General features: G+C 37.3%; 1 protein-coding gene across 1 annotated transcript in view; it reads left to right on the plus strand.

Annotated features, from left to right (window-relative positions):
- The window catches only part of abhd3 (abhydrolase domain containing 3, phospholipase), a 37,983-nt gene extending 13,951 nt beyond the window's left edge, over window positions 1-24,032 (plus strand). The window contains 9 exon segments of the mRNA XM_052023081.1: window positions 4,159-4,322; window positions 5,524-5,706; window positions 11,349-11,394; window positions 13,499-13,611; window positions 17,682-17,855; window positions 20,100-20,125; window positions 20,128-20,147; window positions 20,264-20,429; window positions 23,659-24,032. Of these exon segments, the coding sequence (XP_051879041.1) occupies window positions 4,159-4,322; window positions 5,524-5,706; window positions 11,349-11,394; window positions 13,499-13,611; window positions 17,682-17,855; window positions 20,100-20,125; window positions 20,128-20,147; window positions 20,264-20,429; window positions 23,659-23,837 (1,071 nt within the window). The 3' untranslated portion in view covers window positions 23,838-24,032.
- Window positions 24,033-25,931: the final 1,899 nt, after the last annotated feature.

The raw sequence follows: 25,931 nt of genomic DNA on the forward strand, positions 1-25,931 counted from the left end.
ATACTGCAGTATAAGGTCAGGTTTCTATTATGCAATCTCAGCTTGCTGCCTTCAGAGTTGGGGCACTCTGTGTTCAGAGGGGGTTCACAGAGTCCCACAATTTGATCCAGAAATTTGATCTCTAACAGGTTTGTGCTCAATTGCTGCCTGGGATGTGAAAAGTGGCTCCATAGACCAAAACTCTATTGCCTTTCTCAGGTCGCTCTCTGGATTATTACAACAGCCATGTGCAAATTGGCAGGAAGCTGAAAGTGTGGCTCAAAGATTGATGTAGGAAAAATGGGTTTCAATTCATTACACAGTAGTATTAGTAATAGGGAAAGAAGGAGCTGTCGTGTTGGGATGGGCTTCATTTGAATTGGGCTGGGACCTTTTCATGTCTGTCAGTTTACCAAGCAATAACAATATTTAGATACTAGGAAATGACATAGCTCATATTATGCTGAATAAAGCTTACCAAAGGTGCTTCTAGTTTCTCCTACCAAAGCTCTAATTTTTTTATTTTCCAACTACATCTGTATCTCACTCTATCTTATTGCTATTGCTATAATCATCAGACATGCTAATGTTTGGCTTAGCATAAACACAGATAAAATCAATGCACATTTTCATCCTCTGTTTTAACCTGGGGCTCCTTCCTCATGTTGTTTCAGCTGCAAGCTATTGAAAGGTGCATAACACAAGAGAACTAGTGGACTTAATTAATTAAACTTAATATGTAATTTTTTATTTTAAAAATGAGTTTTTTCTGGGGACCATGTTCCTGTTTATTACCTTCTTGTCAAGGAGGAGGTATGGTAAAATGGGATGTTGGCAGCAACGGTGCTGTGACATTTGGAAGCACTGCAGTGCATACAATTTTAAATGCATTCCTGACTGAGATAAGATTGTCAGAAACCCTTAATTGTTATTAAGGAATTAAAACTAAAATTAATTAAAACCTTCCCCTTGGTAACTCATTCTATGCTATTATGAGAAAGAAATGTTTTGTTTAGAAAAAGGATGAAATATCCTCTCTTGTTTTTACATAATAAATGCTGGGTCTAGAAGCCAATGGGTTAACTTTCACTTGTTTTCTAAGTAGGTGTGTATGAACGAGAATTTTTTCTCTTAATCCTTCTGAGCTCTTTGTGTCCTTATGCCGCACATTCTTCAACCGCCCTCCAGCCTCATTATTATCAATTCAAGACTCAGCAACAGCACTGCATACATCAACCCATTCTTTCTCAAAACAGATAAAAATAAGGAACGGTCATGCTGCCTCAGTCTTTACACACACCCACAACTACAGTTACTTAAAACCGGTCACGTCTCTGCCTTTTTTCTTGATAAATTGTTGTGATGTTTTACACCGTGAGCCCAAATCCTTCATCAAGATTTCCAATTTTAAAATTCTAGAAGTAACTTTTATAAATCTGAAACTCCACCTTAGTGTTAAAAAACAGTGCTGTCCTGTTCTCATGTGAAGTACACAGTATGTAAACTAAAAGATTTATAAGATAATAATTGAAGCTTAAAGGTAAAGGACCCAGTGATTTAACCAGTGGCATCAAGGTGACTAGTAATTGAAGGAAAATTTTAGAACTGAATATTCGTGAACACCAACATTGTTTGCCAAGGCAAAATGAGAAACATTTTATTCTGCATTCTGTTATTATTCTCCCTTGTACTACCTCAATGCACTGATGTGATGAAATAATCTTTATGCATGGCAGGCAAAACAAAGTTTTTCACTGTACCTTGATACATTTACCAAATTACCACTGGAATTATTTTCACCAGTGGGCAGGTTTTAAAGATTTAAGAAAGCAGGAACAAAACACATTCATTGTCCTGAGATATTTAAAATCTTACCCCTCATTTTAGTGCATTTGTCTACTTCCCACATGGAACAGGTTGGTGGCAGAGGAAGCTAGGAAGCTATTGGGACTGCAACTGGTCACCCAGAGACTTGCAAATATGATATGAGTGGGTTTTGTGAAGGTGCGTTTTGAGGATAGGTGAGTTGCAGTGGAGTTGCCTCTCATGAGGAAAGGGGGAAGTGAAGTGAATCTAGCACAAGGGGAGGAAGGATCATCTTGCTTTCCTTCTAGGGTCTGGAGAAGAAATTCTGCACTTCCTGACCTCCATATTGAAATTTTTGCACATACCTAGAAGGCCTGTTCAGCCTTCCTATCAGCTTATGACCTGCTTCACAATAGATATGGAAACCGTGGTGACTTCCCTGCTGAGATTCCTGTTAAAATAGCTCAAGAGTACTATTGCTATCAAAAGGATCTGATTAAGATTTATTAACGAGGCTCCTTCCCAAATCCAGAAACCACTCATTATTTTGTGCTAAGAATAATGAGCAAGAATGGAACAGCTTCATTTTAGTTGCTTGGCTCTTTCACTGTCATCCTGAAAGGGATGCAAAAACGCACCTAATCTCAAAGTTGAGAAAAATGAGCACTACTAATTTTCTCTCTGCATGGAAAAATTAAAAATTAGCTATGGTAGAAATGAGCAGTTAAAATGATATACCATTATTATTTTGAACCAATTTTCAGATCCCTGTACTATATTTGTTGAAAAGCTGTACCTTACAATTGCATTGTGCCTCAAAATTTATTATGTGATTTTATAAAATATCACTAATAACATGGAGCCCCCATGTTGGGACTGAGGACTTTTATCTGGATAGCACAGATCCCTACAGTCTGGCTATAAAAGTCCAAGTAACAGAGATGGAAGTCTGTTTCCCTGGTATACTGAGAATAGATTGCAGAATAAATGTCACACTGAACAAGAATTATCTATGGTTTTCTCACTGGGCCCTCTACCTTTTAGCTCCTACATGGGAAATTCAGCCATTATATGGTCTAATTAGGATGCTTAAAGTTGTATATTTGTAGTTTTCACTGTTGAAGATTCAAATGACGTTGTTGTATAAATTGTTGTTGTTTAAATTGTTGTTGTTGTCAGAACTTGGATGGAAAGATGGTGAAGATCAACTTGAAGGAAGGAAAAAGAGAGTTTCAAATGGGTTGTAGAGGGCGTAGTATGGTGTATTGGATTGAGGTGAGGAGTAGAATGTCACTGTGATCTTAAGGGAACAACTGATATGGGAGGATGCCCTTTAAGAGCAAACTGAAAGCAAAATGACAGGTTTGCTCTTATTTTAAAGATTACTAATTTATAAATTAAATAGTGTAAGACTTCTTAAGGCTAGAATTCCCTTTTTTTAACCAACACTGTGGAATTTACATTTCTGTGACCTCTTTCACCACTTGTCTTTGTCTCATGACAGACCTGCTATATCGTGCAGATGTCAAGCTCAAACCCCTGATAATTTAGCCAACCATTTCACTGAGCCATGATGACTCACTGAATCTCACACTTTCCACGCACTTTCAGTAATTCCCTCATTCCTCTCTGCTCTTGAAAAGTTTTGGTCCCCTAACCTCCAATGCCATAACCTTTCCTTAAATGTTTTGGTCAATAGGTAACCATTCACTCAAAGATCCCATTGTAAGCACACCTCACTGCACCAGTCTCCACTACACATTTAACAACAACCTCACTTTTAATTTAAATTCTCTTATTTTGCTTGTACTCTCTATGGAAAATAATTGCAATGCTTTTTATGACTTAATATTCCACCAAATAATGCAGTCTAACAGTATTTTCTCAGTCAGAATTGTTGAAATGGCACAATAAACTTGAAAAAAAAATCAGTAAAAATGGTTGGGTTTTTGAGTTACGGCTTAGGTGACTGGAAAAATTTGTAGATGCCAGAAATCTGAAATAACAACAGAATATACTCGGGCACCACCTGTGGAGAGAGCAACAGAGCTAAAGTTTCAGGTTGATGATCTTTCATCAGAACTGGAAAGTGAGGTATCAATTGTATTTTAAGTTGCAGAAAGGGAGTAGCAAGCAGATAAAAAAGCCATATAATTATGCTGAATGGTGCTATTGCATAAAGAACAAAGGGCACATTTAGAAAATAAAAGCAGCAAGTTCCAGAAATTCACTTCCGATGAACTGAGGACTGTAATCTATATTTTCATTTTTATTGTGGACTTCCAAGCAGCTGTCTATACTTTTTATTGTGTAAGTCCAGTAAATGTTAAAAACTTGCTTTCACACTCTAACTGTGAGCTTGATTTATTGCAGAAGCCACAGCTTATCACAGGGTCAGCAACATTCGCTGAGTTTCTACGGAGGTATTGTCCTGTGGTGACAGAGACATATTATCCGACTTTTTGGTGCTGGGAAGCAAGAGTCCAGACACTGCTCAGGCCACTCATCATAACTAAACCTTGGGTGGAATACAGAAAGTACGCTTCACTGTTTTACTGTTTATTGTACCATTAGCATTGTTCTGCATTGATAAGTGTTCAGACTAATCATATTCTTTATGTTAGAAAAATATTTTAAATCATTCTTTCAGCTGTATATAAATCAGATTTGTATTGGTTTATTATTGTCACGTACTGAGGTACAGTGAAAAGCTTGTCTTACACACCAATCATACAGGTCAATTCATTACACAGTGCAGTTACATTGAGTTAGTACAGAATGCATTGATGTAGTACAGGTAAAAACAATAACAGTACAAAGTGTCACAGCTACAGAGAAAGTGCAGTGCAATAAGGTGCAAGGTCACAATAAGGTAGATCGTGAGGTCATAGTCCATCTCATTGTATAAGGGAACCGTTCAATAGTCTTATCACAGTGGAGTAGAAGCTGTCCTTAAGTCTGGTGGTACGTGCCCTCAGGCTGCTGTATCTTCTACCCGAATGTACATTTCAGTCACTAATATTTTAGAAATTTCAATTCATACCAAAATATTTAAGTACAAAAATCTGATCCAAGTAGCAAGCTTCATATTCAACACATGAAACAGTTAACACATTTTTTAATATAATAGACATAAAATAATTCAAATTCTATAACTGCAATGTTTTTAAAATTTAGATAGAGCTGCTGAACAAATTCCTGAATGGGTTATGAGCAGAAATAATTTGTACAATTTGCAATTCTTCCAACCTGTAGTTCCAAAAAATTTTCACCCATGCGCAAACCCAACTCAAAGCACCGAATATTTTGGCAGCAACATAGAGACTGCTGGAGGAATTCAGTGGGTCGAGCAGCATCTGTAGGAAGAAAGGAATTGTCAATGCTTCAGTCGAAAACCTGTATCAGGATCCGATGCAGGGTTTCGACCTGAAACGTCGACAATTCCTTTCCTCCCACAGATGCTGCTCGACCTGCAGATTGTTTGTTGCTCCAGATCCCAGCATCTGCTGTCTCCTGTGTCTTGAATACTTTGGCAGAATGGTTATTGGATTCAAGTGCTTTTTATTTGCTCAGAATAGTAATTGTAATAATGAATTGTTTCTGCATAGTACCTAGCAAATAAATATGGGATAAGTTATTGTTATCACAAATTTTAAAAATGTAGGATAACTGTTGTATGAACCCGTGCTTACAAAATTCCTACATTTTCACTTTGTTTTTGTTATCTCTGCATTATAGTGAACTCATTAAGACAGCAGATGGTGGGCATATTTCCTTGGACTGGAATAATAATGATGACAATGCACTCTATCCTGTTTCTGCTACAAGACCTATCATACTTATCTTACCTGGACTTACAGGAAACCGCAAGGAATCATACATACTCCACATGGTTAAACAGAGTGAAAGACTTGGATACAGGCAAGCATTATTTTCAAGGATTTTACCTTTTTTTCTCATGCATATTCCACTCGTCATTTTTCCAAGCAGCAAGGAGAACAGGCAACCATCTCCCAGGGCTCTCCAAACTTTCTCAAATCAAAGATATGAATATTGGGAAATCAAATATATTCCCATCGTGGACACTCCAAAGTCAGGTACAGCATTATTAAAAGCAGTGTACTTCTTTGATTACTCTCTGTGAGCAAAATGTCCTGGTTCCAATTGTGAAAGATTACTGCATACACTATCATACTTACTATATCAGCCATACAGCTTAATCCAAATTTAGACTCAGGAGATAATTCAATCCGTTAACTTCATTAAAACAAATAAAGCATAATCAAATCTATATAATTACATGTAGAAATAACCACTAGCTTCCACGAAATCTCCAATCCTAGTCAGAGCTACCAATTGAATTTCATGTAAAGACTGAAACAAGTTTATACTAATATATCTAAAGATTGCGTAAGAAAAATTGGGCAACTTGCATTGGAATCACGTCTTTAACGTGACCATGCTGGTTCATCAATGTTCAAGCAATGCACGCCCATTCCTGCTGGAAGCCACATTGTTCATTAGAAACAAAGGCCAGGAGTCAGGGTTTATATGTCCTGTGTGTGGTTAACACTAATGGATCAGACTGAGATTCTAGAATGGCAAGAAGACTTGGCCTGTGCCTCTACAGAAACAAATATATAACACAAGAAATAGGTGCAGGAATAAGCCATTCAAACCCTTGGACCTGCTCCACCATTCAACAAGATCAAGCCTGATCCATTATCACTGTTTTGCCAAAGTTTCGAGTGACTAGCACAGAAGAGTGTGCACATCTAGAGCACAGGTGCTCCTGACCTATCTCTGCACAACCTCCTGCATGGTATGTAAGAAGGACTCTTCCAAGCTCCTTGTGATCTGTGCATTTGGTCTCACAGGCAGGACAATCCCTATTGTGGTCCTCATTGGGTTCTTCCATATGCTTACTGGTGAGCAGGCATAATAGGTTCCTTCTCTCTCTTCCCTGATTACGGCCCACTATAGTGTATCGAGTTCCCTCTTAAGCACTGTGCTGTTAAGATGTATTCTGTCCTCACAATGCAAATACATGAGCTGGTGCTGAGCAAGGGTAAATGCAATGATGTAGGATGCCTTGAGGCTCTACATCCTTATACTCCTGTTCCTTTTCCTCAGAAGTATGAGCCTTTGGTGGTGGTGGTAAATTTCTTCCCCGTGGTCCTATAACGATAAGGGACAGACAATCACAAGGAAATGCTGCAATAATGGCCCCTTTGAGGCAAGAGCCTAGAACACATGCAGAATCTTAGACAGTGAGGAAATTTCACTAAGAGAGGGATTGATACAGAATTGTGTGCCTCTTTTGTTTATCCAAGACAAAGGAATCACCTGCCCCAATGTTCATCAGGAGGAGGGCCTTCTTCTCCATATTGGTCAACCTTTGAGTCCAAGAGGGCTCTGCTCTTGTCTGTAGTGAGGCAAGTTAGTGAGGAAGACTCAAAACATGGCAGATTTATTTGAGGTGTGTGTGTGTGTGTGTGTGTGTGTGTGTGTGTGTGTGTGTGTGTGTGTGTGTGTGTGTGTGTGTGTGTGTGTGTGTGTGTGTACACGCATTATAACAATTTGCTGCAGAAGTTACTTTAAGAGCTGGAGTCTTGTTATCAGATAACTAACAGCTGTGGCTGTTTCTATTGATAGCTTTCAATAGGACATGCCACTTTGGACATATAGATGCATTTGTCTATGCTGTTACACTAAAAGTATGATACTTTTTTCAATTGTGACAAGTTTTTTGTTTAAATAATTTGGACCAAAGCAGAACACTGTTTTAATATTCCTATTTTGGACTAAATGAGTTTTCAGGCCTTCATTTGTTAGAACCCTGAGATAACTTTGCTTCATTGTACATATTGAACTATTTTCCAGTAGGACATCAATGAAACCATGCACATTGCAGTTAATTTTGGCTTTATGTGAAATAGTTGATAGTGCATCAACAGCTGATAATCTACATCTCAAATTATTTAAGGAAGTGGTCCTTGAAATAATAGATGAATCGCTGGTCATGTTCCAAAGTTCTAATATTCTACAGAGCTGTTCCAATGGATTGGAAAGTAGCTGATGTAACCTCACTGTTTAAAAAAGGGGGTAGGGAAAAAAAAACAGGGAATTGTAAAGTCCATGTTTGTTTTATCCATTCTTGTCACTGTTCTCCAAGTGCTTTGCTATTAAATCTATCATAATGGACTATTATTTTATTTCCATGACCTGACATTGTTAATAGAAATAAAACAATAGAGTGCACTATAATAGATTTAATGGCAAAACACTTGGTGAATGGTGACAAGATTGGATAAAGTCAACATGGATTTACAAAAAAGAAATCATGCTTGACAAATCTACTAGATTTTTTTTGAAGATTAACTAGTAGAATACATGAGGGAGAACCATCGAATGTATTTGGACTTTCAGAAGGCTCTCAGTAAAGCTTCACATTAGAGTTTAGCGTGCAAAATTAAAGCACATGGGATTGTGGTAACATACTGACCATGGATAGAGAACTGGTTAGGAAACAGAGCAGGAGTAAATGGGTCTATTTCCAAGTGGCAGGCAGTGACTACTGGGGAACTGCAGGATCCGTGAAAGGATCCCAGCTATTCACGTGATTTGGATGAGGGGATTAAATTAATGTATCCAAGTTTGCAGATGACAGAAAGCTGGGTGGGAGTGTGAGCTGTGAAGATGATGCTGAGAAGCTGTGTCAGAATGATTTGTACAAGTTGGAGTAGGCAAATTCATGACCGTATCATGCGAATAAACATGAAGTTATTCACTTTGGTAACAAAAACAGGAAGGCAGATTATTATCTGCATGGTGACATGGTGTGAATGGGAAAGTGCATTAAAACCTGGGTGCCCTTGTGCACCAGTCACTGAAAGAAAAGGCATGCATGTGTAGCAGGTGATGAAGAAGGCAAATCGTATATTGGCCTTTGGCAAGAAGATTTGAGTACAGAAGCAAGGGTGTTTTGCTGCAATTATACAGGGCTTCAGTGAGATGATAACTTGAGTATGGTGTGCAGTTTTGGTCTCCTTTCTACGTAAGGAGATTCTTGTTAAGGAGGGAGAGCGGCAAAGGTTCACAATGATTCCTGGGATGGTTGGACTGATGTATGAAGAAAGAATAGCTCAATTGGGCTTATACTTGATAGATTTAGAAGGATGAAAGGTGATCTCACAGAAATCTACAAATTTATAACAGGACCATAGATATAGGAGCAGAATTGGGCCATTCAGCCCATTGAGTCTGCTCTGCCATTCAATCATGGCTGATTATTTTTAATCCCATTCTCCTGCCTTCCCATAACCCTTAACCCCCTTACCAATCAAGAACCTATCAATCTCTGCCTTAAATACACCTAATGACTTGGCCTCCACAGCACTCTGTGGCAATGAATTCCACAGATTCACCACCTTCTGGCTGAAGAAATTCCTCCTCATCTCATTTTAAAGGAATGTCTCTTTATTCTGATGCTGTGCCCTCAGATCCTAGACTCTCCTACAAATGGAAGCATCCTCTCCACATCCACTCCATCCAGGTTTGGTTTCAATGTGGTAGGTTTGGTAGGTTTCAATGAGATCCCCCTTCACCCTTCTGAACTCCGTCAAGCATAGGCCCAGAGACATCAAACCCTCCTCATATGTTAAACCTTTCATTCCTGGAATCATTCTTGTGAACCTCCTCTGGATACTAGATGCAGGAAGGATGTTCCTGATGGCCAGGGAATCCAGGACAGGAATATAAGCCTTAGAATAAGGATCCATGTAGGTTTGTGATGAGGAGAAATTTCTTCACCCAGGGAATGGTGAACCTGTGAAAGTCTCTTCTACAGAAGGCATTTAAAGCCAAGCCAATATTTTTCCAAAAGAGGACAGGACCAAGACATATGTGTCAAAGAAGCCACATTCAATTTACATCTGTCACATATAGGATTTATATGTTGATTAAAAACGAGCTAGCTTATCTTTTGACATATGGGTCCTGTGAACTACCTTAAACTGTGTCGAGTGTCTGGCACACATTGAAGATGTATTAACTAAATGAAGCATTTTCTTCCAAGTCTCTGTAGGTATAGATGTCTGGAGTTCACTTTCCCATTCATTCTTAATTTTGTACAATGATTCTGAACGAATTTTCATAATTAAATCATAAATTATTGCTATCAAGCCCTTCTGACAAGGATTAAAACCAAAAATTTTTTCTGTAATTTCAGTTTTGTAAGGTGTGGGAAAAGAGGGTATAGTAGCTTTTTAAAAATTTCTAATTTGCAAATATTGAAAGAAGTGTGATCTCGGCAAATTGTATTTGTTAGACAATTGTTCAAAAGATGAAAAAAAGCCAAGCCATTAAATAAATTCAACAAAGAGCTAAATATAGTTCTTAGGGTTAAAGGGACCAAGGGATATGGGGAGAAATCAGAAACAGGATACTGAATTTGGATGATAAGCCAATATCATGTTAAATGGCAGGGCAGGCCCAAGGGGCTGGAAGAATTGCTTCTCATTTATTTCTCTATATTTAATAATTTTTCTGATTCTGCTTGCAGTGATTTCAATTGGCATCGTGAATTTATCTTATGAAATTTCACTTAGATTGAAGAAAATATTAACAAATATCAATCTCCTTCTTCATTAAAGTTCCACTCCTGCAGGACACTTAAGCAGTGTCATGAACATGATACAATGCAATGCCATTTTAACATCCATTTTCAGGTGCTTTACAATTTCTAGGCCAATATATCTTGTGATAAGAACTTCACCTCTGAAAGAGAAGGTATCTCATTGCTTGAAATGCTTGTAACAATGCTAGTTTTCCATCAACGAGCTGTACCTTAAGTCCATAAAAATTTCCAAAATAGTTTTTTTTCCACTGAACAACTGCAAATATGATGATAAACTAGGGTATTGTTGAGCTCTCTCTCTCTCACAATGCCTAAGGGAAATTTACTTGAAATAGCAGCGATCATTTGAATTTTTTAAATAATTTAAATATAATAGAAATAAGTTCACTTATTTGTAAAAGTAAGGAAAAAATTTGGAGGTGATTAGATAGGCTGGGCTTTGGAACCTGGTAGGATGAGGAGTTTTAAATGGAGTGTTTAAAATTATAAGAGCCCTAGATAGAAAAGATAGGAAAGATCTGTTTACAGGGGGATAAAATTTGTTAACTAGTTGAAAATTTAGAGGAAAGCTAAAGAGAATCCTCTTTAATGTAAAAATGGTATGGGTCCAGAACTTGATACCTTAAAAAGCGGAGGAGACAGAAATTCTCACTGCATTTTAAAAATATTGGATATGCAATTGAACTTGCTTAGCATACAAGGCAAACAGACCAAGACCTGGAAAGCAGGATCAGCCTGAATACCGGATGGTTTCTTTCTGTCCTATATTTCGTTATTGGATGGAATTTTCAACCAGCATGATCTCCCTGCCCACATATTCGTACCTTAGCAAATATCCCACAAACCTTCTTAATCACCTTATTTATCTGTTGTGTAGTATTTCTAAACGGGGAATGTTCTAAAAATTATTTTGGATTTCTTTTAGGTGTGTTGTTTTCAACAACAGAGGAGTTGCTGGAGAGAGACTTCTGGTGAGTTACTTTAAATCCATAAATACTGTAGGACCACTTATGTAGGCAAAAATAAAGTTTATTGGGGGTATTCAAGTTAGGGGTAACATTCAGCATTATGGTATCAGTGAGAAGCATTGCCTGACAGTGCATGTTGGAAATTCAAGCACAAGCAATCCAAGACCTTCCAATTTTTTTGTCTGGGAAATCATGCATTAGTTGTGCATAAATTGTCAGTAATTAAGCCCATCTATCTGTATCAATATCACAAAATTCTGCAGGGATATTCTATTTTCTGTCAGTATGTTCTTTATCCAATTTAAATACATGAAGGTACTTTTATCTTGAGCCACTAAATCTGTTTTGGAGAAATTTTCTTCTTGTAATTTTTATTTGAAACAAGCAGTTTATTCAGGGACAAGAAAACGTAATGTTGAGACACTGAAATCCTGATTTTTAACAGGTTGGGAATTAGGTCAGGCAGGGGGCCAGGTGGGGTATAGAAGGAGTTTCATTCCTTGGCCTCCTTTTAATATAATTGACAAGGTGCCCATCCATTTTCTCTGCAAATTTCCAGTGGGCTTCCCATGACCCACTCATAATGTGGTGCTTTATGCCTTTTACATTTCACTGTTCTATTGCCACAAGGACAGGATTGTAAACTAAACTTCACAGCTACCCCAAGAATTTTAGGTGCCTCCTTTGAGAGCATCATGAAATAGTCAGGTCAAGAAAGTTTTCTAGCATGTACAGGAGCATCCCCAGAATAGGGCTGGAGAAGAGACATTGGAGATGGTCAGTCTATAGTTCATTCCCACAATCTGTGCTCATGCGCTTCTTCAGGTTCCACATTCAGGTAATTTTTTTTTAAAAATTTACCTTGTTGCCGGTTATCTGCAGTGGTGCTTTTAAGGATTGTCTATCTGGCCAATTCCAGCCAAACTAATATTTGAAGTGGGGGGTGGGGGGCTTCAAACATTTGATCCCAAATTTGTATGCACACTCTTTTGTGCCCATTTGATTTAGAAAGAGTCATTCTACACAAATAGAAAATTTTACCATAAGGTCCTCTGATGGCAAGTGGAGTCTCCCTGAATGGGCATCTTCCCTATTGTCAATGTGAAAACACAATAAAAGACAAATGTATGATAATGAGCGATGAAGTGAAAAGTTCATAATATTATAGCCAATAGATATCAAAGAATCAGCAGATGCATTTTAATAAAGATTTGAAATGGTTGTGGTTATGAGAAGGAAATTATTTAAATAAAAGCACGCATTTATATGACAACTAATAACGCAATGAGTCATTATGAAGCATTTCAAGTACGGGTATTGGATGCCTTTTTTTAACCCGCTGCATTATTCCAGATGGCACTTTCCACCCACCAAACGGTAGGCTTAGCCACTAGGTTACAGCCCATAGAGTATTTGCACCCAATGGAAGTATTTCTAGTCTATCAACGTTAGCATTCAATCTTGAAGACACCCAGTTATATCACTAAGTATAGTGAACAATACCCAACTGTAATTTAGTTTTATTTATTCATAGAATGCAGATATCCCCAATTGCCCCTGATGGAGAAAGCAATTAAGAATCAATACTATTAGTGGCTCCAGTATCACTTCTAGGCCCGATCAGTTTAGTATGGACTTTGGTGAACCAGGTGGATTTTTACAACTCAGTCACTTCATGTTATCACTGAAACTTCTTTTAAAAGTGAGATTTAGTTAGTTACTTGAATTTAAATTTCTCAGATGTTATGATGGGATTTTTAATTCATGCCTTTGAAATAATAGTCCAGTTTTTAGTTCAGTAACTTAACAACTATGCCACCACATCCTAATTGTAGGTAGAAAATGTGAAACTTTTTTGGTGTTTAATACTTACTTCCAGGTCCAAATGTAACATGGAAAGTTGTCCAAATTTTGGAGAACATATGCAATACTTGAAAATTGTGATCATTTTCACTAGAGAATCTTGCTTCTCTTCCCAATTTACAGTTGTACCAAGAATTCTAAACTTGGTAAATTTGAGGCATTGCACCTGACAATGATTAACTTTTCCTTCCTGCAATGGAACCACTCACATTACTTACAGTGTCACTTTGTATGACTGGTCTAGACTCCCAGAACATATTGCGCAGCCAACACTGAAGATCTGGAAACAGTCATTTCGCATGTACAGAGTACCTTTCCAGAAGCTCCTCTGATGGCAGCAGGAGTCTCTATGGGCGGGTGAGTTCCCCTATAAACAAATTGAGAACATAGCATGCAGATAAGCACATCATAATGTGTGGGGAAATTCAAAATCCATTAGTTGAAAGCAAATAATCTAAGAAGTTTCAGTAGATTTTAATGTAGTTTAGAAAAGATCGTACATATTGAAATGTGATACCAATTAGGTGGAGAGGAAATCATTTGACAAACAATTATATGGCACCTTTTCATTGTCACTTGAGGCATCATAAAGTATTCTATATGATAAATTACTTTGAAGATCAGTCATATTTGTTATGCAAAACTCTAATTTGAAAGTTCTGCCAGATAATTGGATTAAAGAATTATCTAGTTATCTGGCACCATAAAAACAAATACACCATGTGGACATGTAACTCCAAATCTGTTCAACTTCAGCTGTGGGTTTTTTTTATGTCTGCATATCAATGAACCAATTGTGGTCATTTTGTTAGCCTCCAGTGGTGCTGTGGAGCCCCAGTAGATACAATTGTGAGTCTGAGTTAGGGCTTTAACATTGTATATACAGTTCTTTACCTTTCACTGCTCTGAAGTACCAACCAGTAATAAATAGAAGCCTAGATCAGAAAAAGTACTTTAAACACAGCCTCATTTCTTCAGTCTACACTGCTGTTGATTCCCTAGCTACAAGGCCAAAAACCTGGAGGCTTTTCAGACTTTAAAGCTCTACACCACTTTCTCCTCCTTTACATAATTCTTTGAAATCTGTCTCCTTGACCAGGCCTGTCCAAATAGCTTCTTAATTAGTTTGGTCTCAAAGGTTGTCTGATATAATTTTTTGAAAATTCTTTCATGGGATGTGAGCATTATTGGCACATACAGAATTTACTGTCTGTCCACGAAGTCCTTGAGAAAATAGTGCAGAACTGCTTTATTCAACTGCTGTGGTCTTTGTGTGGAAAGTCCTCCCACAATTTTGTTATATAGCAAATTCAAGGACTTTGACTCAGATACATCAAAGAATCAGCATTCATATCCATTTGATCAAAATGGAGCTATCTGGATTACTTCAACATTCCAGCTTTTAGACCAAACTCTTATAGATTATGGCTCTTTTTTTGTGCTTGTCAGGGCACTTTTTATTTGTGATGAGGGTTTTTGCCTTCTCCACCCTTTCAGTCAATGACTTCCAGACCCCTCCACTCTTTGGACAAGGAGCATTTTCCTTCTAATTGTTCTACCAATTGACTAAAATCTATGTCCCAAATTTATTGTTTTCATTGTCAAAGGAAAAAGGTCCTTCTTTTACACACAGTCTAGACCTTTATTAATTTTATATACCTCAATTAAATTTCATTTTCATAGAATGCAGATATCCCCAATTGCCCCTGATGGAGGAGACAATTAAAAGTCAATACCATTAGTGCTATAATATCACTTCTAGGCCCGATCAGTTTAGGATGGACATTGGTGAACTAGATGGATTCTGCATGGAAACAGGCCCTTCAGTCTATTGAATCTGCACTGACTATCAACCACCCATTTTACACTAATTCTACATTAATCCCACTTTATTTATTCTCCCCAAATCCTCTTTAACTCTCCCCAAATCCCCAGATTCTACCACTCACCTACACACTAGGGGCAATTTACAGTGGCCAATTAACCTACTAGCCTGCACCTCTTTGGGAGGTGGGAGGAAACTAGAGCAGCTGGAAGAAACCCACGTGGTCACAGGGACAATGTGCAAACTCCACACAGACAGCATGCAAGGTCAGGATTGAACCCATGTCTTTAGCGCTGTGAGGCAGGGCTTTACTAGCTGCGCCACTCCTTCAGACCAGCTTTTACGAAACAACCCCAGCTTAGTCAGTCACTCATAACTATAATACTTCAACTTCTTGCAACGTTTTAGTAAATTTCATCTACAACCTCTCTAGTGATATCACACCCTTCCTGTAGTGGCAGCCAGAACTCTATAAAGTACTTGAGCAATGGTCTAACCAGTGTTGAATACAGTTCTGCCATCCCTACTCTTATGTTCTATACCCCAGGCCAATTAAAGCAAGTATCCCACATGACCTCTTAACTACCTTGTCTACCTCTCACACATTCAGGAATCTGTGGTTATGTACTCCATCATCTCTTTGACTCTACATTTCTTCATACCTTTGTGGTTCAGTACCCACATTTCTTATTATGTTTGATTTTTATTGCCTTGTTTGCCCTCTGCAAATGTGATCCCTCACATTTATATGGCTTGAATTTTCTTTGCCACTTTTGTAACCAAAGTAATAACAGATTTCTCATTTTGGAAATCAGCCCTTTGTCCAAGTTTGCACTAAGGCAAAAATTTGAATGGGCTTTTCAAAACACAAATTGTACAACAGTGAGCATGTTATTGCTTAGTAAATACTGCTTGATAGCATTGTGAGTGACAGCTTCAATCATTTTTCTACTTATTCAGAGGGTGGCATAGCAGTTAGAGCTGCTGCCTTACAGCTCCAGGGATGTGGGTTCAATCCTAAACTTGGGTGCTGTCTGTGTGGAGTTTTCACATTATTCCTCCCAGTGCTCAGGATCTTCTTACATCCCAAAGATGTGCTGGTAGGTTAATTAGCTACTGTAAATTACTCCTTAGTGTAGATAAATGGCAAAAAGAATCAAAGGGATATTGATAGATATGGGTGAGAGAATAAATTGCATGGGCACAGGGAAATAAAGAGAGGGCAAAGGGGATTAATGGGATTGCTTCCCTGGAAGCCAATATGGGCCTGATGGATTGAATGGACGCCCTCTGCATTGTTAGAAATATAAAATTAGTTTTATAGGATAGCAATTTGTCAAGCTAGGATTGTCCTTTTGCTGGGTAGGATATACAATCTTCTGTATTCTTGGATTGATGCCTTTGCTGTGTCCGTAACTGAACAACCAAGCCAAAAGCACTGTTCATTCTGTAACACAAGTTTTCAGCATTACACTAAAGACATTCCAAAAACTGGCTGTATTGGATGCTGGGGATCGTTGGAAGAGGCCAATAAAAAAATGACTTCTTCCCTTTTATTTTCTGTTTAATTGCAACCTACAATAATGAGCAAATGAGTCTGTTCCTGACTTTGTCATTTCTGGTATAGCAAGTAATGCAGTATATGCACCTAACTGTAAGCAATACATTTTCTTGTTGCTTTTTTAGTGCTCTGGAAGTGTCAGTATTTCCATGCCCTCCATTTTCATTTAGAGGTGAGAGAAATGCAGTTTGTTCTCAGGGTTGTATTGACAGCAGTCTGAAATAGCCATTAACACACGTACAAAGTCATTTGTCATTATCTCATCCTCTGATTCTCCCACAATCAGAGGAACGTGACACAAGTAAGTTTCAAGTGTTTCAGAACCCATTTTGTTTCGGTGAAGAATTTGATTCTAACAATGCACACCATAGCACTGATAGCCAGGGTCACCTAAACAAATAATTTTTCTATTTAAACCTAATTCAGATTGGAAACCAACATTTTTTTTAATCTATTAATTTTTTGGGATTGGGAAATACTTGCAAGGCCCTCATTTAGTGCTTATCCTTAATAGTCCTGAGAAAGGTGGTGATGGCGAACTGCCACCTTGAATCCCTATTATGGTCCTTGTGGAAATATTCCCACAATGCAGTTGGGGAGGGTATTGCGACATTCTGACCCAGTGACATTGAAGGAATGATGATATATTTTCAGGTCAGGATGGTGTGAACCTGCAGGGGAACCCAGAGGTAATGGAGTTCAAATGCACCTGCTACCATTGTCCTTCCTGGTGGTAGAGGTTGCAGGTTTTGTAGGTGCTATAAATGTAGCCTAGTTGAGTAGCTGCAGCTCCTTTTAGTTGTTGGAGCTGCATTCCTCCAGGTAAGTGGATAGTACTCCATCACGCTCCCGACTAATGCCTTGTAGAGGGTGGAAAGGCTTTGGCATGTCAGGATGAAAGTCACATGTTGCAGGATATTCAGCAGGATATAGCCATTACATTTATGCAGCCGCTCCAAATTAAGGTTACATTTTAGGTAACATAATAATAAATTGTTAATTCAAATTAATAAGCTCATCTTCATTTTGTGCCTGATACAGAATGCTCCTCTTGAATTACCTGGGTAAGATTGGCCAGCAGACTCCATTGAAGGCAGCGGTAGTCTTCTCCATTGGCTGGGATGTATTTGCCTGCACAGCTTCACTTGAGAAACCACTTAACTGGATATTATTTAATTACTACTTAACCAATTGTCTTCAAGCTTCTATCAACAGGTTGGTATTCGAGGAGCAGGGAAGGTTTTATAGCACTGTGACATATTGACCCACTGACTACTTCCAGCAGTTTATTTTTTTTCATATTTTGATTTGTCTATGAAATTAGACAATGCTTTCATTTTACAATGTTATAGCATCCTTCCTCCTGGCTAGTGGTTTACTAACATCTCAAGAGGCCAAAGGGTGGAGTTACCCTTTGCAATAAAAAGCATATTGTACCAAATCCCAAAATCTACTACTTTACTGAAAACCTTAACCTGTTAATTTTCTGGTGAAAGTTCATTGTTCTGAAATGTTAATTGATTTTCTCACTGCAAATGCCACCTCAGTATTTCCAGCATTTTGTTTTTATAAACTCTCTAATATCTCCATTAAAACATCAGAGACATTTGTACACAATCCTTTTAGACTTTGTACACACTGCAAACAGTTATGCCCAGAAATTACTTATTTTTATACACAGAAATACTGTTATATTTAGCACCAACACCAAATCACGTCCTCTGCAATCAGAGCAGTCACTTGCATAACAATGAAGTCAAACTAGCTGAAAAATTTTCTTTGTGAACTCGGTGCCTGGGTGACCTCTCCGATTCAGTATTGAGCAGCAGATTGGGAAAAACAGCAGAGGTATGCTGTGGCATCTTTTGGTGAGGAAGTTTGGAGTCAACACAATCTTGTGTTTGACGGACAGAACAGTGCAGGAATGAGAGATTCCCAAAACTCTTCCCAGAGCATATCACTTATTTCAGTAAGTCTTAGATATCCTGAGCCTTCAAATCATTATTCATTGGAGATATCTAGGTGCGATGTAATGTCTTTGAAGACTCTCCAGGAGTAGATTTTTTGCCAAGGAGCATATCTTTGCTCCTTTCCCCTAGGCCCCGACCCACTTTGAGCAGCCATGTGTGGCCATAAAGTTACCTCCATTAATGGAGCGTTACTAACAGTATCACTACCGAGATACCCAATAAATGAATATCGCAGCAGCTTAATGTTGAAGAAAACATCTGATAGCTTAAGTACAGTTTGTGAACTCAGAATGTGTCTTAGCAGTCCACAGACAGTTCTGAAAAAGCCAAGTCAGATCTCTGAAGGTCAGAGTAAGGCCTCTTTAAACAGCAAAGCAGTGTTATGTGCTTCTAGTTCTACCTAGTGTTCTACTATTGTCATAGATGAAAATTAAAAACCGCAGAAGCTGGAAATCTGAAATAAAAAACAGAAAATGTTGGAGACACTTGGCAAATCAGGCAGCATGAGTGGAAAGAGAAAAAAATACTACAGGTTGAAGATCCTTTGTCAGAATTTAGAAAGAAAGAAAATGTCAAAATTACTTATTTCTCTCTTTCCCAGTTCTGACAAGTGGTCTTCTATTTAGAGCTTTTACTTTCTTTTCTTTCCACAGAAGTTGATTGATCTGTTCAATATTTCTTACTATTGTCATAGTTCAATGTCTTGAGTTCCAATTAAATGTCAGAATGGCTGGACATGTGTACTGTTTGACTAATTACATTATTATGGGAAAAGGTCATGTGTGTTAATGTTGATTGTAATGAAAATGCCGGATTCAATTTTGCAAACTCGTGTGGTTTTAGTGGGAAACATTGCTAGCATTATCTACACTGGAAAAATTTGAATTTTAAGTGGTTACTGACTAAGCTTGTCTGTTTTGTAAAACAATTGCTAGGTTTTAATGTTTTGAAGCTAAATTTTAAACCAGATGTACTCAGATGGTCTTTCAGGTGCAATCAATTGCCATTTCACTGCAACTTCTTCTGATATCGAGTTTATGCAAGTAATTATTGAAATCAATTATTCTTACAATGTTTTAAACAGTTTAATTTCTCCTGAGAAGTAATCCAATGAGAGATTAGGAATGATAGCAATTTTTTAAACTGTAAGTATATAAAAAGGCAAGTTTAAAAAATTTTCAAAGAAAATAAACTTGCATCATTTAAAAAATTCTACAAGATGTTTATTAAACTAATCATATTTGTCTTCATATTTGAGCCTAAATAATGAGTATCAATGATCTACTTGGCTAATAGGATTCTCATGACACCCAACCACTTTCACTGACCAGTGTTCTGGAGCAAGAATCCTGGTTAATCATTCTTTTTCTTACCATTTACAGCTTCATCTCCACCCAACCTGCAATATTTAACCTACGTGATTTTACTTTTTTTTAAATGCATGCATACTTTGTGATTCAGAAACTTCTGCTTTCTTTTTGTATTATAGGCACAGGCAGATTTTGGATAAATTATTTACGTTGACTATATCATGAAGGTAAATAGTAACTCCTTCATTACTACCTGTATATATTGGAAATTAAGTTTTCATGCATCTGTATATATTAACAATGTCATTTTCCATTTATTATTGTTTCATTTATTTTATCATAGGCAAAAACTATCAGAGAATTTGATGAACGGTTTACATCAGTGATGTTTGGTTATAAGACAATTGCTGATTACTACAGAGATGCTAGTCCTTATCACAAACTGAAGTCTATTGGAATTCCTGTCCTGTGCTTAAATGCATTAGACGATGTTTTCTCACCAGCTTATGGTAAGCTAAAGTTTTGCTGAACCTATTCATTTTACACTATTTGACAGATAAAACAATATTTAAAAGTTCACTCTTCACTTAATTTCAAACTGGAGTAATCTTTGGTAAGGAATGTATATATTTTTAAAAAATGTTTAGCTACATATCATGGAGTATTGGAGATCACTTATTCACCCAAAAATCCATTTTATATGTCAAAACTTTATAAAATTAATATTATTAATTTGCATTTATCTCAAGGTACTGACACAAACAGATCTTTAAAGCATTGAAAAGTCCAGCAGACACAAACAATGGAAAACTGGGATGGGAATGGGGACAGACAGGAGAAGTTACTGGCTGTCATGAAATGGCAAATGCAGATATAAGAAATAATTATTTTAATTCATGGTTTAACTGCAAGAGCGATCAACAGGCCTTGTCCCTGGAAAAAAGGTTTTTTTAAAAATCTCACTCATTCTTTTTTTATTATGCACATGTGGTGTGTAAGAAGAGTGGTTAAAGCCATCAATTAGTCCCTATCCTGAACTGCTTTTGAGAAGTGAGAAAGAACTCTTTCCATGAACTTGCTGAACCACACTCCTTACGGTAAAGATACTTCTGCAATGTTGGGCCTGATCATCTGACCTAAGGACTGGCAATTACTTCAGTCAGTGCAGGTACTTGCATTCATTTCCAGTCAGAAGCTGGCTAGTTTAGCAAAGTGACTTGTCAATCATTGAGCCAATCACCTTCCAACTACCCACTAGCTGATGAATCTGGTCCCTTACTAGGTCACTAGGAAATGGAAACTCCGAATCTTTGTATCAGTGAGCAGCTCATGTCATTGTGCAATTCAGTTCTACCAATATTTAGCCAAATGGGCCACTGAACGACAAGAAGCCTCTATGTGACTGAGACTCCAGCCTTTCATAAGAACATAACATATAGGAGCAGGAGTAAGCCATTTGACCCCACAAGCATATTCTGCCCAATCAACATTCCTTTACCTCAACACCAATTTGCATTTTCCTTGATTCCAATAACATCCAGAAACCTAGCCTGCTTAATGTCTCCTCATATAACAAACCCTCTATCCCAGAAACCCATCTGGTGAATGTTCACTGTGCTCTCTCTGCAGCGTGTATAATATTCCTTAGAAATGATCACCAAAATTGTACACCTCCACCATTTAAAAATTACTCAGCGTTTCTATTTTTTCAACAAAAGTGGAAATCCTGACATTTTTTCCCCCACATTTCCATCTGAAAATTCCATCTACCATGTTGCTGCACACTCACCTAGTTTGTCCATACTTTCTTGAAGCCTTTTTACATCCTCATCAATATTTATAGTCCCACTTTTTAAAAAAATATTTCACAAGCAATCTTGGAAATGTTACATTGGATCCCCTCAGCCAAACTGTTGATAGAAATTGTTAAGAGCCATTCCATGTGCTCAAACCATGTTCACCAACCTTCTATGTGGGATCTTATTGAAAATTTCTGAAAATCCAAACACATCACATTCCATCTCATCTATTCAACTAGATACTCCTCATAGAACTCCAATAGATTAGTAAAACATGATTTCCCTTTGATGGGTCCATGCTGCTTATGCTCAGATAATACTTTCAGTGTCACATTTTTTTTTAAAGTTATAGATTCCAGCATTTTCCCCCAATGTCAGAGTATTAAGTTGGTGGTTCCACGTTTACTTTCTCCCTCCTTTCAAATCCTCAGGAACCATTCCAAAAATCTATAAAGTTCAGAACTCCAGAGCTTCCACTATGTCCATAGTCACTTCTTTCAAAGCTCTGGGATATGGATCATCATTTCCTTAGGATTTATCATTTTCAGGCTCATCAACTTCTCTGGTAGTACTTTTTTTTTTATTTATACTAATTTCTTTTACTTCGTACAATGCACCAGACCCTTGGTTCTCCAGCATTTCTGTGAGGTATTTTGTGTCTTCAGTGAAGATAGATGCAAAGTATTTGTTCAATTCTTTTGCCATTTCATTATTTCCTGTTATAAATTCTTCTGTCTCTGAGACCCATGTTTGCCCTTGTTGGTCTTTTCTTTTTTGAAAATTTGCAGAAGATCTTAGTTTGTTTTTATGTTTGGAGCTAGCTTAGACTCTTATTCTACTTTCCCTTTGGTCTTTTTTTGCACAATTAGAAATTGCTCCCAATCAGGGTTACTGCTTTTCTGGCAACTTTAAAAATCTTTTTCTTAGTTTTAAACTATCTTTAATTTTTCCAGTAATCTCTAGTTGAACTCTTTTTCCTGCTGTTTTTGTGCCTTAATGGAACGTTTATTTATTGAAAATGATCTAATATTTCTTAAATAGTAGATAGCCATTTCCTACTTACTGTCATACCCTTTAATATTTCCAATTCAACCACAGCCAACCTGCCTCCTCAAACATTCATAGTTTCCTTTGATTAGATTGAAAGCCCTGGTTTCAGATTGAACCACATCACTTTTCAAACTTAATGTAAAAGTCTATCACAGACAGCACCCGAGTCAGGATTGAACCTGGGTCACCGGAGCTGTGCGGCAGCAGATTAATTGTTGCACTGCTGTATGTTGGCCTTCACAACAAGAGGGTTTGAGTACAGGGCAAAGGATGTCTTGCTACAATTATACACGGCCTTGGCGAGACCATATCTCAAGTACTGTGTGCGGTTTTGGTTTCCTTACGTAGGATATACTTGCCATGGAGGGATTGCAACATAGGCTCACCAGATTGATTCCTGGGCTGGTGGGACTGCCATATAAGATGAGAGATTAGGTCATTGAGGTTTCAATTTACTACTGTTAAGAAAAATGATGGGGGATTTAATGGAAACTCAAATTTCTGACTCACTCTGGGAGGATTTATTTTGGCAGTGATGGTAATCCATTTATTTTGGATAGATTAGCACCTCACTTCAAATGTAAAGAATGGGCATTACAGAATATGCATTAAACACAATCACATGACAGAATTTTAGTGGTTTGTTTCACATGTAATACATACAGAAAATGTAATCTAAACAATGTAACAAGTTTTTATTCAGAAAAAATCTTATTAATGATACTGTAGATTGCAATGCAGTGTGTGAAAATGCTCTTGCAAGTGGAAATTATTTATTGTTAAAGATGATTCCATGAGCACTGTCCTTCACTTGTTAACAATTTTCTTATTTGTTGAACGTCAATAATAACTTCATGAATTACTATTCAGACATTTGTGTTTCTTTTAGCCATACCTATGCAATCTGCCAAACAGAACCCAAATGTTGCACTACTACTGACTGCACATGGTGGTCACATCGGCTTCCTGGAAGGAATATTTCCACGACGAATGACTTACATGGATAGAATCTTCAAACAGTTCATACAAGCAGTTTTTGAGCACAAGGATGAACTGAAAAGTACATAACTCTTTAAATCTGTTCATTAACACGTCTTCATATCTAAAATTTGCACCCAAAACTGTTGAAGGTTCCCAAACTGGTTCTTGAATACATTATAAAGTAGAAATTTACGTGTACTTTCGTGTATTTAAACTGCCAGGCTGTCTATTACTTAAATTTGTCCAGAATTTAACAAAGCGTTTATAACAAAGGGATGAATAACAAAAAGCTAAGATTTTATAATCATACTAGATCTCAATTTATACTCGGTTATTTTTTGTTAATTTGAAATATTGAAGTTTTTATTTTATACTATTATTTTCTGATTACAGAAATTTATCATGATTGTTCATTTTGCATGGCCAGTTGGCTTGGCACTGAACTTGCACAATTACCACATTTTAACCGAAGATTAAATCCTCTGGGCTATCATTTAATATGAGACAGTGATTTTAATTCATTTTTTTCAACATATTTGCAATTCATAAAATAGTACTCTTCAGAAAAGAATATAATTTGAGACTTTGTCACACTTTATATTTTGCACTGATTCAGTCATAGCAGCTGTCTGCATTTTGGTTCTCTGAAAAAAGTACAGTACAATGAAATTACACACTAAACATTGCATTTATGATAATTATTCTTAAGGCAGAAGCACAAATACTGCTAGGATAAAATTCTTGCCAGAAAAGGAATGCAAACATGCATGGGTTGCATTTTCCTTTTAAATTTGTGTTTGACTAATTTATTTTGGAAACATGAATGTATGCTGATTGTGCCAAGGGTAAATTAACCCAAAAAAATTTGAAATCATACTTAAATAAATAGCTGCTAACACCAAATTGCACAGTACTTGAACAACATCACAATGAATCCAATATAACTGACCCAGGGCTTTGGTACTTACGTAGTCTGAGCTAATGAGTCAGCCATGAGTTATTCTACATACTTTAATGTATGGCAGATACAATACTTATTGTGATCTTCCAGCCCTGAGGGTACAATATTGAATTCATTTATCACAGATCCAATATATTATATGCATCAGAATGGATTACAAATGTAATAAAATTTGAGAAACTAGAAAATATTTAAGATAATTATATATTTATGAAAAAATAAATTTTTTAAGCTGAGTATAGTTTGATTATTTTAGAACAAATATTGTGAACTTTAAAGTCATGCCAAGGTGCCACCTACTGTTTCAAAATCTGGATTACTGATTATCCCCAGATATCTACAATAGAATCTTTAGCTAAGATTGCAAACTAGAATAGGAATACCTTTAAGTTTTTTGTTATTGTTGACATTGTTTGTTTGAAACTATTATCACAAGATATGCAGCTTGAATGTGGTAAAGAATCCAAATGAAATGCTTAACACGCTACTCAGTTGTATCTAAACAGAAATAAGAACAAGATCCAATTGACCACCTGGTACCAACTTTGCCTGGATTTAGACATTGCAAAATCATTTCCAGCCCAATCAACCATGCAAAGTCCTTCTCTCAGACATCTGGGGCCTGCTTTCTAAATTGGGAGAGCTGTCCTCCAGACTAGTTGCCAATTTGACACAATCATATGGAATCCTACCATTCAAATAATATCCAAGACTCTTCCATCAATATCCCGCTTGGCCTTGTCCTTCCTGCTTCTTACACGTGCATCTGTCCATGATGGTATTTGTAGGAGTGACCATCATAATCTCCACAAGACAAATGGTCATAATTATACTGAGTTCATGTTTTGTCAGGTTGTGTTTGATGAAATAGTTTCAGAATAGTATGGTAGATCATAGCTTAGACATTCATGAGGCACAGTAGAACAACAGCAAAATTGTATTCCAGACTGAGAATCAACTCAGGTTCAATGGGACATACAGAAAGGTGTCAAAGCACCAGGTGGACTTAAAGTAGTGTCATGCTGGTGAAGCTGCAATACAAGACAGTGTACATGATGAGCAGCAAAGGCAGCATGCAATAGACAAAACTAAGCAAACAGACAACCAAATGGATCGAAAGAAAGCTGTGCAGTACGGCCACCTCCAACCATGAATGTGATGCACAATTAAACAGCCGAGTGGGAACGAAGAGGCTACAGAAACTCATGATCCTCATGATG

The sequence above is a fragment of the Pristis pectinata genome, chromosome 9 (genome assembly GCF_009764475.1).
Source record: "Pristis pectinata isolate sPriPec2 chromosome 9, sPriPec2.1.pri, whole genome shotgun sequence".
In the NCBI taxonomy this organism is placed as follows: domain Eukaryota; kingdom Metazoa; phylum Chordata; class Chondrichthyes; order Rhinopristiformes; family Pristidae; genus Pristis; species Pristis pectinata.